General features: G+C 45.3%; 1 protein-coding gene across 4 annotated transcripts in view; it reads right to left on the bottom strand.

Annotated features, from left to right (window-relative positions):
* Positions 1-11,647, bottom strand: part of LOC119584574 — a gene marked incomplete at its 5' end in the record, with an annotated part of 48,907 nt that extends 37,260 nt beyond the window's left edge. For all 4 annotated transcript variants that reach the window (XR_005229827.1, XM_037933260.1, XM_037933261.1 and 1 more), the window contains 1 exon segment: positions 11,558-11,647. Coding sequence is in view for 3 of the 4 variants with exons in the window: in XM_037933260.1 (XP_037789188.1) it covers positions 11,558-11,647 (90 nt within the window).
* Between the last annotated feature and the right edge of the window lie 1,511 nt (positions 11,648-13,158).

Raw genomic sequence — 13,158 nt, 5'->3', positions numbered from 1 at the left:
CCCTCCTCCTCCATTCTCCCTCCCCCTCCCTCTCTTCCACCCTCCTCCTCCATCCTCCTCCTCCATCCTCCCTCTCCCCTCCCCCCTTTCCCCCCCAACCTTTTCCCCCCTCCTCCCCATCCTCCCCTCCCCCTCCTTCCCCCCTCCCCCCCCCCCATCCCCCCACTCCCCCCCTCCCTTTTCCCCTCCCCCCTCCCCCATCCCCCCACTCCCCCCCTCCTTTCCCCCCCCCCCTCCCCATTCCCCTCCCACCTCCCCTTTTCCCCTCTCCCCCTCCCCCTCCCCCCTCCCCCATAATTAACAACGTTTAATCAAGCCTTTCATTTAGGCTATGAATTACAGCGCCAAATGCCTTTGTTTACTCTAATCCCAAACAAGTGTCGACGCTTAAAAAAAAAAAGATAAAAAAAAGTCAACGCTATAAAGGGGAAAAAATAAATTTATCGATATTTTTTTTGTACCAATGACCCGTTTTTTTTTTTTTTTTTTCCTCTCTCTTTCCCCCTCTCTCTGGCCCCTTTCCCCCCTTTCCCCCTTTTTTCCTTCCCCTTTTTTCCCCCCCTTCCCCTTTCCCCTCTCCTTTTCCCCTTTTTTCCCCCTCTTTTTTCTCTTCCCCCTCCTCCCTTTTTCCCCCCCTTCTCTCCCTCCCCCCCTTTTTTTCTCTCCCTTTTTTAAAAATTTTTTTTTTTTTTTTCTCTCTCTCGTCCTTTCCTCTCCCTTTTTTCTCTCCCCTTCTCTCGTTTTTTTTCTCTCTCTCTCTCTCTCTCTCTCTCGACGAATAATAAAATTCGCAATTATTACCGGGTGGGAGGTGCGTAGGGGGGGGGGAGGGGGAGGGGGAGGGGGGAGGGGGAGAGGGTGTGAAACTATACTAATAATATTTACGAGTTTGTTTACATCGAGTTATATTCTGTGCAATGGGGGAATACTGTTGATAATGATCAAGCCTTTGGAGCAACAACAATATTGCACGATTGCAATTACGCTCTGCAACACAAAGGACTGGTTTGAAAGCAGGTGAAGGTGAAAAAGGGTGGAAAGGTGAGGGAAGGAAGGGGGAGGAGAAAGGGGAAGAACGAAAGGAAAGGAATAAAGGAAGGAGAAAGTTATTCCCAATTAGTGCGTCTGCTTTTCGCACTATTTTTATTGGTAATAACAAGGATAAAAATAATACGGGGAGGAGTAGGAGGAGGTAGGAAGAGGCAGAGGAAGATTAAACTCCCCTCGGCGTTGCAAAGGTTGCAAGCATGGACTCAATGCCCCTCACTCGCTGCAGAGATTGCAAACCCGACCCACCCTCTCTCACTGCAGCGGTTGCAAGCAGGGTCTCAACTTCCCAGCTACAATGTTGCAAATAAAGACCCAACTTCCTCTCGCGCTGCAGTCGTTGCAGCGGTTGCAAGCAAGCAGTGACTCAACTCCCCAACAAATATCGTTGCAGAGCGTTGAGGTTGCAAGTACGGACCCTTACCAGAGATTGCAAACAGTTTTTCTCTCTTTCTTTAATCCCCTCCCCCTTACACCCACACACCCAAACTCCCTCGCGTTGCAGAGGTTGCAAACAGCCGCCAACCCACTGCCACTGCAGCTGCTCCTGAGGGGCTTCGCTCGCCCAGATAAGAAATGCGATCTCTGCTTATCTTTTCCTCGGGTTTATTCATTATCCCATCCAATCACAACGTCTGTTTATTCAGTAATGGCTCGTGTCTCTATACCCCTCTCCAGCCGTGCGCTTCCCGATGCGCGCTTGGGAGGGTTTTCCTCTCCATTCCTAGTCTTATCTATCTTATTTTCCGTTGTTCTGGCTGATTATATATATATATACATATATATATATATATATATATATATATATATATATATATATATAATATATATTATATATATATTATAAAAACATTATTTTTTTTCTTTTTATTAATTTTTTTTATTTTTTTTCCTTTTTTTTTTCCCATTTTTTAAAATTCATTTAACCTTTTTAAATTTTAATTTTTCCCCTTTTTTTTCCCTTTTTTTTTTTTCTTTTTAAAACCCCCTCCCCCCCCCCCCCTCCTTTTTCAACCCCTTTTTTCTTTTTCTTTTTCTTCCCCTTTTGGCCGGGAAAACCCCCCCCCCTACACCCCCCCACAGACCCAACCCCCCCCCCCCCTTTTGGTTTTTTTGTTAAAGAGAAAGGGGAAAAAAGGAAAAAAAAAGGGGAAAGAAGAAAATGGGAAAAAAGGGGAGAGAAGAGAGAGAGAAGAGAGAAGAAGGAGGGGGAGGAGAGAAGGGAGAGAGAGAGGAGAGAGAGGAGAGAGAAAGGGAGAGAGAGAGAGGGGGGGGAAGAGAGAGAAGGGAGAGAGAGAGAGAGAGAGAGAGAGGAGGGGGGAGAGAGAGGAGGAGAAGAGAAAAAAAGGGAAAAAAGGGAAAAGAGAAAAAAGGAAAAAAACAAAAGAGAAAAGAAAGAGAAAAAGAAAGAAAAAAAAAAAAAAAAAAAAAAAAAAAAAAAAAAAAAAAATTTAGGAAAAAAAAAAAATTTTTTGAAGAAAAAAATTTTAAAAATTTTAAAAAAAAAAAAAATTTTTTTTTTAAAAAAAGGAGAAATTAAATTTTTTAAAAAAAATAAAAAAAAAGGAAAACAAAAGAAAACTTTAAAATAAAAAATAAAAAAAATTTTTAAAAAAAAAAAAAATAAATTTAAAAAAATAAAAAACAACAAAAAAAACAATTAAGAATTTTAAAAAAAAAAATTTTAAAAAAAAAACAAAAAAAAAAAATAAAACCCAAAAAAAAAAAAAAAAACCCCCCAACCCCCATAACCCAAAACCAAACAACCACCCCCAAAAAAAACCCCCCCCAATCAAACCCCCAAAAATCACACCCACCAACCCCACCAACCCCAACCCCAAACAACAAAAAACCCACCCCAAACCCCCCCCCCCACCACCCACCCCCACCAACAAAAACCCAAACACAAACACAACCCCCACCACCCCAACCCCAAACCCCCACCAAAACCATCACCACCACCCCCCCCCAACCAAAACCCCACCAACCCCCACCCCCACCCCACCACCCCACCACCCCCACCACCCCCACCCCAAACCCCCCACCACCCCACACCCCCCACCACCCCCCACCACCACCCCACCCCACCCCCCCCACCCCCCCACCCACCCCACATCCCACCACCACCCCACCACCCCCCACCCCAACCCCCACCACCCCACCCCCCACCACCCACCAAACCCCCCCCCCCAACCCCCCCCACCCCCCCCCCAAACCCTCCCCCACAACCCCCCCAACCTCCCCCCAAAAACAAACAAAAACCCCCAAAACCCCCCTTTCCCCCCCCCCTCCCCCTTTTCCCCCTTTTTCCCCCCCCCCCCCCTTTTTTCCCCCTTTTTTTTTCCCCCCCCCCCCCCCCCCCCCTTTTTTTTTTTTTTTTTTTTTTTTTTTTTTTTTTTTTTTTTTTTTTTTTTTTTTTTTTTTTTTTTTTTTTTTTTTTTTTTTTTTTTTTTTTCCCCCCCTCCCCTTTCCCCCTTTTTCCCCCCCCTTTTCCCCCCCCCTTTTTTCCCCTCCCCCCCTTTTCCCCCTCCCCTTCCTCTCCCCCTCTTCCCCTCCTTCCCCCCCTCTCTCTCCCTCCTTCCTTTTCCCCCTTTCCCCCTTTCCCCCTTTCCCTTTTTTTTTCCCTCTCCCTCCTCCCCCCCTTTCCCTTCCTCTCCTTTCCCCCCTTCTCTCTTTTTCCCCTTTTTCCCCCCTCCCCTTTCTCTCCCCTTCCCCTCTCCCTTCCTTTTCCTTTCCCTCTCCTTTTTTCTCCCCTCCTTCCTTTTTCCCCCTCCCTTCCCTTTTTTTCCCCCCCCTTTTTTCTCCTTCCCCCTCCCCCCCCCCCCTTTTTTTTTTTCCCCCCCCCCTTTTTTTTTTTTTTTTTTTTTTCCCCCCCCCCTTTTTCCCCCCCTTTTTTCCCCCCCCCCCCCCGGGGGGGGGGGGCCCCCCCCCAAAAAAAAGAAAGGGGGAAAGGGGGGGGGGGGGAGGGGAGGAGAGGGGGGGGAGAGGGGGGGGGGGGGGGGGGGGGGAAGAAAAAAAAAAAATAAGGGGAAAAGGGGAAAAAAAAGAGGGGGGAGGGGAGGAGGGAGAGGGGAGGGAGGGAGAAAGGGAAAAAAGAAAGGGGGAAAAGAGAGAGGAAGAAAAGAAGAGAGAGGAGAGGGAGAGAGAAGAGGGGAGAAGAGAGAGAGAGAGGAGAGAGAAAAGAGAGAGAGAAGGGGAGAGAAAGAGAGAGAAAGGGGAGAGAGAGAGAGAGGAGAGAGAGAGAGAAAGGGGGAGAGAGAGAGAGAGAGAGGGGAAAAAAGAGAGAAGAGAGAGAGAGAGAGGAGAGAGAGGGAGAGAGAGAGGAGGGAGAGAGGAGGAAAAAAGGAAAAGAGAGGAGGGGGGAAGAAAAAAAGGGGAGAAAAGGGGGGAAGGGGGAGGGGGGGAAAGGGGGGGGGGTCCCCCCGGGGGGGGCAAAAAAAAAAAAGGGGGGGGGGGGGAAGGGGGGGAAAAAAAAAAAAAAAATTTTTTTTTTTTAAAAAAAAAACGGGGGGGGGGGGGGGGGGGGGAAAAAAAATAAATAAAAAAAAAGGGGGGGCGAAAAAAAAAAAAAAAAAAAAAAAAAAAAAGGGGGGGGGGGGGGGAAAAAAAAAAAACCCAAAAAAACAAAGGGGGGGGGGGCCCCCCCCCCCCCCCCCCCCCGGGGGGCCCCCCCCCCCGGGGGGCCCCCCCCCCCCCCCGGGGGGGGGGCCCCCCCCCCCCCCCTTTTTCCCCCCCCTTCCTTTTTCCCCCCCTTTTTTTTTCCCCCCCCCCCTCCCCCCTTCCTTTTTCCTTTTTCCCCCTCCCCCTCCCTCCCTTCCCCCTTTTCTCTCTCCCCCCCCCCCCCTTTCTCTTTTCCCCCCCCCCTTTTTTCCCCTTTTTCTCCCCCCTTTTTCCCTTTCCCTTCCCCCTCTTTTCCCCCTTCCCCTTTTCCCCCCCCTTTTTTTCCCCCTTCCCCCCCCCCCCCTTTCCCCCCCCCCCTTTTTTTTTTTTTTTCTTTTTTTTTTTCCCACCCCCCCCTTTTTTTTTTTTTTTTTTTTTTTTTTTTTTTTTTTTTTTTTTTTTTTTTTTTTTTTTTTTTTTTTTTTTTTTTTTTTTTGGGGGGGGTTTTTGTTTTTGGGGTTTTTGGGGGGGGGGTTTTTGGGTTTTTTTTTTTTTTTTTTTTCTTTTTTTTTTTTTTTTTTCCCTTTTTTTTTTTTTCCCCTTTTTTTTTTTTTTTTTTTTGTTTTTTTTTTTTCGTTTCCCCCCTTTGGGTTTTTTTTTTTGGGGGGGGGCCGCGCGGCCGGGGTTTGGGTTTGGGGGTTTTTGGGGTTTTGCCGGGGTTTGTTTTTTTTGGGCCTTTTGGGGGGTTGTGTTTTGTGGGGGGTTGGTTGTTGTCGTTGGGGGTTTGTTGTTGTGTGTTGTTGTTGTTTGGGGGTTTTGGTGGGGGGGGTTTTTTGTGGGTGTTTTGGGTTTTTGCGTGGTTTTTTTGTTTTTTTTCCCCCGTGTCCCCTTTTCCCCGTCTTCCCCCCCTCCTTTCCCGGTTTTTCCCCGCAGTTTTCCCCCCCCTTTTCCCCCCCCCTCTCCCTTCCCCCCCTTCCGGGCCCCTTTTTTTTTTCCTCCCGCCCCCCTTCTCTCCCCCTTTTTCCCCTCCCCCTTTTCCCCCTCTTTCCTGTTCCTCCTTCCCTGTTTCTTTTCCCCTTTTTTTTTCTTTTCCCTTTTTTCCCCCCCTTTCCCCTCTCCCCCCCCTCTCCCCTTCCCTTTCTCCCTTTTTCTCCCCTTCCTTCCCTTTCCCCCCTTTTTCCGCCTCCTCCCCTCCCCCCCCCCCTTCCCTTTCTTCCCCGCCCCCTCCTCCTCCCTTTTCCCCCTCTCCTTTCCCCCCTTTTTTCCCCCTTTTTCCCCCCCTTTTCCCCCCCCCTTTTTTTGCCACTTTTCCCCCCCTCCCCCCCTCCGCCCCTTCCTTCCCCCTCCTCCCCTTCCCCCGCCCCCTTCCCCCCCCCGCCGCCTGTCTCCCTTACCGGGCCCCCCCCCCCCTCTGGCTTTTTTTCCCCTTGTTCTGCCTTCCCCCCTCTTTTCCGTCCGGGGTTTTGGGGGGGGGGGGGGGGGGGGGGGCGGGGTTGTGGGGGGGGGGGGGGTGGGGGCCCCCCCCTTTGCGGGGAAAAGGGGGGGTGGGGGCCCCAAAAAAGGGGGGGGGGGGGGGGGGGAAAAAAAGGGGGGGGGAAAAAAACCCCCCCCCCGGGGGGGGTTTTTTTTTTCCGAAACCCCCCCGAAAAATTTTTTTTTTTAAAAAAAAATTCCCCCCCCTTTAAAACCCCCCCGGGGTTTTTTTTCCCCCCCCCCCCCCGGGGGGGTTTTTTGGGGGGGGGGGGGGGGGGGCCCAGAGGGGAAAAAAAAAACAAAAAAAAAGGGGGGAAAAAAAAAAAGGGGGGGGGGAAAAAAAAAAAAAAAAAAAAAAAAAAAGGGGGGAAAAAAAAAACCCCCCCCCCCCCCCCCCGGGGGGCCTGTCTTTTCTTTTCCCTTCTTTATTTTCTTTTTTCTTATATCTCTCCGTTTTCCCCTTTTCCCTTTCCTCCTTTATCATATCCCGTTTTCTTTTTCCCTCATTCTTTATTTTTTCTTTCTATCATCCTATTTTCCCCTTTTTCCCCCATATTAATTTTCAAAATCCTTCATCATTTCCCCACATCATTCTCCCTTCCCCCATATTTCCCCCACACTAATCCCCTTTTTCCCCCAAATTTCCCCACATCCTCCCTTCCCCCACACTATCCTCTTTCCCCCCCAAAAAAAAAATTCCCCGCCACATCCTTCTCCCTTCCCCCCACATTACTCCCTCTTTTCCCCCCATCACCAGCCCAACCCCCAACCCCCCTCCCCTCCCCCCCCAGCCACAAAAGACGGACGAAAGAGATTCTTTTCTAAATCAAATCGCGCCGCTCTCTCTGGGGACTTTTTACCGAGCCTTTATTCGTCTTCATCGACAGCGCTTCCCGATGCTCTTCTGTCTTCGTGAACGGGGGCATAAAGAGAGGAGAAGGGGAGGGAGAGGAGGGAGGGGAGGGAGGGAGGGAGGGAGGGAGGGAGGAAGGGAGGGAGGGTGGTGGGGAGGGAAGGAGACGGAGGGGAGGGAAGGACGGAGGGAGGGAAGGAGAGGGAAGGTAGGGTAGGAGGGAAGGAGGGAGGAGAAGGAGGGCAGGGAGGGAGGGAGGGAGGGAGGGAAGGAGAAGGAGGATAGAGTAGGAGAGAAGGAGACGAGAAAGAAGAAGAGGAGAAAGAAGGAGAGAAGGAGAGGAGAGAAGGGAGAAGAGAGAGAGGAATGGAGAATGACGGGGCGAGAGAGGGGAAGGATGATGAGAAGGGTGGGAAGAGGGAGTTGGAAGTAGGGAATACAGAGGAGAGCGAGACACAGGAGGGAGGGAAGGAGAGGGAACAGGAAAGAGGGAGAAGAGGGAGAAGAAGGAGGATGAATGAACGAAGGGATGAACGAAAGACGCAAGAAAGGAATGAATGAATGAATGGAGGAACAAAGAAAGCAATGGACGCTTGAACATAAACAGACAGACAGAGACGCAGAGAAAAAAATAATAAATGGAAAGAAGAAAAGATACAGAGAGAGAGAGAGAGAGAGAGAGAGAGAGAGAGAGAGAGAGAGAGAGAGAGAGAGAGAGAGAGAAAGAGAGAGAAGACGGGAAAGGAAGTGACACGACGAGAGAAAAACAAGAGAAAAGACAAGAATAAGACTGAAAACTAAGTGGCACAGAAACAAAGACAAAACAAAAACGAAAAGAGCGAAACAAACTGAGAAACAAACAAAAAAGAAAAAAAACAGAACGACAGAAACATACACAGAAACAATAACGAAAGTATAAACAGAAAATCAACAATAAAATCAGAGTAAATAAATAAATAAATAAACAAATAAATAAAACTTTTTAAAAAATCAACTATAAACAACAGACACAACCTCAAGTAAACAAAAACAAAAACAAAAAATCAAAACAAACACACAGAAACAAACTCAGTAAATCAAATATATTAAAAATCCAACAAAATTGGAGAGAAAAAAAAAAATAAAAACTTAAAAACACATACAAACTTCCTCCCGAAAAATAAATGCGTAAAACTAGGCACTCAAAAACACTGAAGAAAATGCAGCTGACACGGAAATATTTCTTGCTTGTAAAATACGATATTTGGATTAATAAAAGGGTGGACTAAAGTATTTTTTATTACAATATTTAGAGTGAAACAAAGGGGATATTTAGTGAAACAGAAACAGTAAAACATTCTTTTTGCAATAGAGTGAAACAGAAAGTTTCTTTTATATAATATTCCGAGTGAAACAATATGTAAAACTTTTTTATTGCAATATTCAGAGTGAAACAGAGAGAGTAACACATCCTTTTTTAAAGCAAAATTTCAAGGGAAACCAAAAAAAAGTAAAACACCCTTTTTTCAATATTCAGAGCGAAAGAGAGAGAGAAAAAATCTTTACAACGTTTGGAGTGAAACAGAGTGAAAACCTTTTTAGCAAGATACACGATGCATCCTTGCCAGCCTCAACTCTAACTTTCCCGGTTTCAACTAGATATAATTCGATTGTAATTCGATTAATGATCATGGATTCCCCCCTCCCCCTCCCTTCACTCCCCAACTCCCCTCCCCCACCCCCCATCATCCCCATCCTCACCCCCGCGTATTCCGATAACGATAAACTCCTCGCTTTCCCTCCTCCCCCCCCCCCTCCCCCCCCTCCACTTCTTCCTCTTCGCATCCTTTTAAACATCCACCTCTCTCTAAATATCCACCATTCCCTCCCTTCTTCCCCACTCCTTCTCCACTCCCCCGCCTCCGCCCGTTCTCCCCCGCCCCCAACCTCCGCCCATTCTCCCCAGCCCTTCCCCCCGCCCAACCTCCACCCGTCCTCCCCCTCCCTCCCCCCACCTCCACCCATCCTCCCCCCGTCCCAACCTCCACCCATCCTCCCCCCCCCCAACCTCCACCCACCCATCTTCCCCCCCCCCCCCCGGAGCGCGCGAGAGTGCCACCGGAACAGAGAGACAGAGTACCATTACGCACGCTCGCTGACCTCAATGTGTGTGATTGCTTGCGTGTCTTCAAGCGTGAGTCCCCTGCATGTGCAAGCGGACGGCGGGAGGCGACGACGGAGGGCCGGATCTTCCTCTTCCTCCTTCTCCCTCCCCTTTTTCTCTCAGAAAAAATGAAAAAATAAAAAGCGAAAAATTATGAGGAGTCATGGGGGATTCTGGTACTGCGGCGTGAGAGGAAGGAGAGAGAGGAGAGAGGAGGAGGAGGGAAGTGGGGGAATGGAGAGGAGAGAGGGAAGAGGGAAGTAAAGAAATGAAGAGAAGAGATTAAAAGAAAGGGAAGAGGGATAATTGTGGAGGAGGAAAGGGGGAAGAGAAGGCGGAGCAGAATAGAAAGGAAAATGCAAAAAGACGAATGAAAGTGAGGGAAAATTGAAGAGGAGGAAAGAGAGAAGTGGAGAAGAGAAAGAGAGGAACAAAATGAAAAGGAGAGAGAGAGAGAAGAGCAAAAGAGAAAGAGAGGAGGAGGAGAGAGAGAGAGAGAGAGAGAGAGAGAGAAGAAAAGAGAGAAGGAGAGAGAGAGAGAGGAGAGAGAGAGAGAGGAGAGAGAGAGAAGAGAAGGAGAGAGAGAGAAGAGAGAGCGAAAAGAGAGAGAGAAGAAAGAAGGAAAGAAAGAAAGAAAGAGAGAGAGAGAGAGAGAGAGGAGAGAGAGAGAGAAGAGAGATCGAGAGAGAGAGAGAGAGAGAGAGGGGCGAGATAGAGATAGAGGAAGGAGGAGAGAGAGAGAGGAGAAGAGAGAGATGGCTGAGTGAGAGAGAGGAGAGGAGAGAGAGAGAGAGAGAGAGAGAGAGAAAACTAGCTTTAATAGCTTTAGGGAAAGAGTACAATACCTGAAACACTTTGTTCTCTTTAAGATTAAAATAATAACGAGAAATAATGATGAAAATAATACACATAACAACAAAGGTTACCAGAACATCAAAAATAGCAAAATTATCAGCAGCAACAACAAAAACAACAAATATAACAATAACGATGATGAAGCAACCAAAACAGTGATAATAATAACAATAACAAAAAAACAAAACAAATGATAACAATATCAATGATAATAATAATAATAATAATAATAATAATAATAATAATAATAATGATAATAATAATAATAATAATCTTAATAATAATACCAATAATAATAATAATAACAACAACAACAACAATAATAATACCAATAATAATAACAATAACAAATAAAACATAAATAAACAAATATTTTCACCCATAAACCAAAACCAACTCCAGAAGAAAACAAATCGAAATCCCGACTCCAAATATATATATATTTTTTTCAATGGAAACGGTAATCGAAATTTCAGCGACTGCTTATAATAACTCACCCTCCCCCCCCCTTCCCAAAATGGCCCCGCCCCCTTCCCAAAATGGCCCCGCCCCCTTCCCAAAATGGCCCTGCCCCACTTCCCAAAATGGCACCGCCCCCTTCCCAAAATGGCCCCGCCCCCTTCCCAAAATGGCCCCGCCCCCTTCCCAAAATGGCACCGCCCCCTTCCCCCACTGGCACCGCCCACTCTCGACCCGGCGGAGAGTCAACAACACAATATTAGTCGCCCAAAGGGTCTATTTCGATGCTGGGGAGGAGGAGGAGGAGGAGGAGGAGGAGGAGGAGGAGGAGGAGGAGGAGGAGGAGGAGGGGAGGGGGGGAGGGGGAGGAGGAGGAGGAGAGAGAGAAATGAAGAGAAAGAGAAAGAGAGAAAGAGAGAGAGAGAGAGAGAGAGAGAGAGAGAGAGAGAAAAAGAAAGAGAGAGAGAGAAAGAGACACAGAAAGAGAAAAGAGAGAAAGAGAGAAAGACATATTCGCAATATAAACCACTCGGCATGGATTCTTCTGCTTCCTGCCTCCTCGTCCCTGGGTCGACCCCCTCCCCCCTCCCCCATCCCCTCCCCCCCTAGCCCCCAACGCCTCGGTGGCATTTTCCCGTAATATTTGATTGGCAAATATCGTACGTTGCATATTTCGTATCATTGTTTCCGATTTTCCTTTTGGCCAATTTCTTGTTTTTCATGTCTGTTTTACCCTTTTTTTTTCTTCTATTTCTTCCTCCTTCCTTCTTCCTACCTTTCTTTTTCTTCTTCTTCTTCTGTTTCTTCACCTTCCTCCTCTTCTTTGCTTTTCTTCTCCGTTATCTCTCTATCTTTTTATCGTTTTTTATCATCTTTCACTTGCGTCTAACGAAAAAACGTATAAATTTCCACAACAATAATATAAAAATATATAAATTTACATAATAACAATAGAAATATCATATAAATTTCCATAATAACAACATAAAAATATATAAATTTCCAAAAACATTTAATAAAACCACATAATATACAAACTTACCACAAACTTACATAAACTTATTATACAGACGTCTATAAACTTCTATAAACCTATATAAACTTCCACAGAAACCTGAACAGCTTACCTGGGGGAGGTGGACTTGCGGTCGGGGGGGTCCTGCGCCCCTGAGTCTCCTGCTGGGGGACTCCGCTCGCTCTTCCGACTTCGCCCCGACCTGACGGAAAGGGCGGGGGAACGTTAGTTAAAAACGTGGCTAAAATGTTGGTGGAGAAAACGTTGGTGCAGAAAACGTTGGTGTTTAAAATGTTGGTGGAGGAAATGTTGGTAGAGGAAAAGTTGGTGGTTAAAATGTTGGTGGAGGAAACGTTGGTGGTTAAAATGTTGGTGAAGAAATGCTAGTGGAGAAAACTTTGGTGGATAAAACGTTGGTACATAAAATGTTGGTGGAGAAAACGTTGCTGCATAAAATACTGAAGAAAATGTTAGTGGATGAAACGATGGTGAAAAAAAAATAAAAAAAATAAAGGAAACTTTGGTAAAAGACCTGCAGAAAAAAAGTGTGAAAGGTAGTGGAAAAAACGTTGGTAAAAAAAAAGAAAAAAAAAGTTGATGAAAACGTTCGTAGCAAAAATGTTGATGAAGAAAATGTTGCTGAAGAAAACGTTAGTGAAAAGATTGAAGCACTTTTTTAAAAATGAGAGAACGTTGAAATATGTTTTTTAGATAAAGTAGTTTCTTGCTTTTTTTTTTTATAAGATACGCGATTTATTTATCTATTCATTCATTTATGTATGTATGTATGATTTATTATCACATAACCATGAGGACAATCATTATCATTATCATCCTTACAATCATATATCACCATATCAAGCTTATCAACTTTATCACACACGATAAAACTTTGGTTAGCGTCAGTATCAGTCTTTTCCACAATTTAAATAATGATCTCTATAACCACGATTCTTACTCTCGTCATAACAACCTTCGAAAAAGAACAATAACACCCACTTACTTCATAATAACAAACAAACAAACATCAAATAAACAAATACAATCATGAATATTGAAAAAAAAAAATCCTCCTGAAATGTTTGAATAGAATAATGCCATTAATTATTTGCATTCCGGAAGGGAAATAGAAAGCCCATTTGTGTATTTTATACCAGGGAAGGTTAAAATATATAGGTAGCGTGTAAATGAGGGAATCAGTTACTCACACTTACACACTTACATACATATGTAAGTATGTATATATATATATATAATATTATAGTATATAATATATATATATTGTATTTATATATTATTATATATATTACTATATAATTTACATATGATAAGTTATATATATATATATATCATCTATATATCTATAGGTATGTGGTGTGTGTGTGTGGTGCTTGTGTGTGTTGTGTGTGTGTGTGTGTGTGGTGTGTGTGTGTGTGTGTTGTGTGTGTGTGTGTGTGGGTGTGTTGTGTGTGTGTGTGTGTGTGTGTGTGTGGTCTGTCATCATGTACATCTGTATAATGTGTATGTCTCTATGTATATATCTATAAATATATCTATATATAGATATATAGTATTGATTATCTGTATATAATATGTTCTATCTGTCTATAGTATCTATATATATCTCTATATCTACTAGACTCTGTTATGTTCTCTCTATCAGTCTTCCTATCCTTCTCTATCTATATTATCTATATCTATCTGTCTGGATAT

Source organism: Penaeus monodon, chromosome 18 (assembly GCF_015228065.2).
Source record: "Penaeus monodon isolate SGIC_2016 chromosome 18, NSTDA_Pmon_1, whole genome shotgun sequence".
In the NCBI taxonomy this organism is placed as follows: domain Eukaryota; kingdom Metazoa; phylum Arthropoda; class Malacostraca; order Decapoda; family Penaeidae; genus Penaeus; species Penaeus monodon.
The sequence above is the reverse complement of the archived record's forward strand: the minus strand, read 5'-3'. Positions and strand labels throughout refer to the sequence as shown.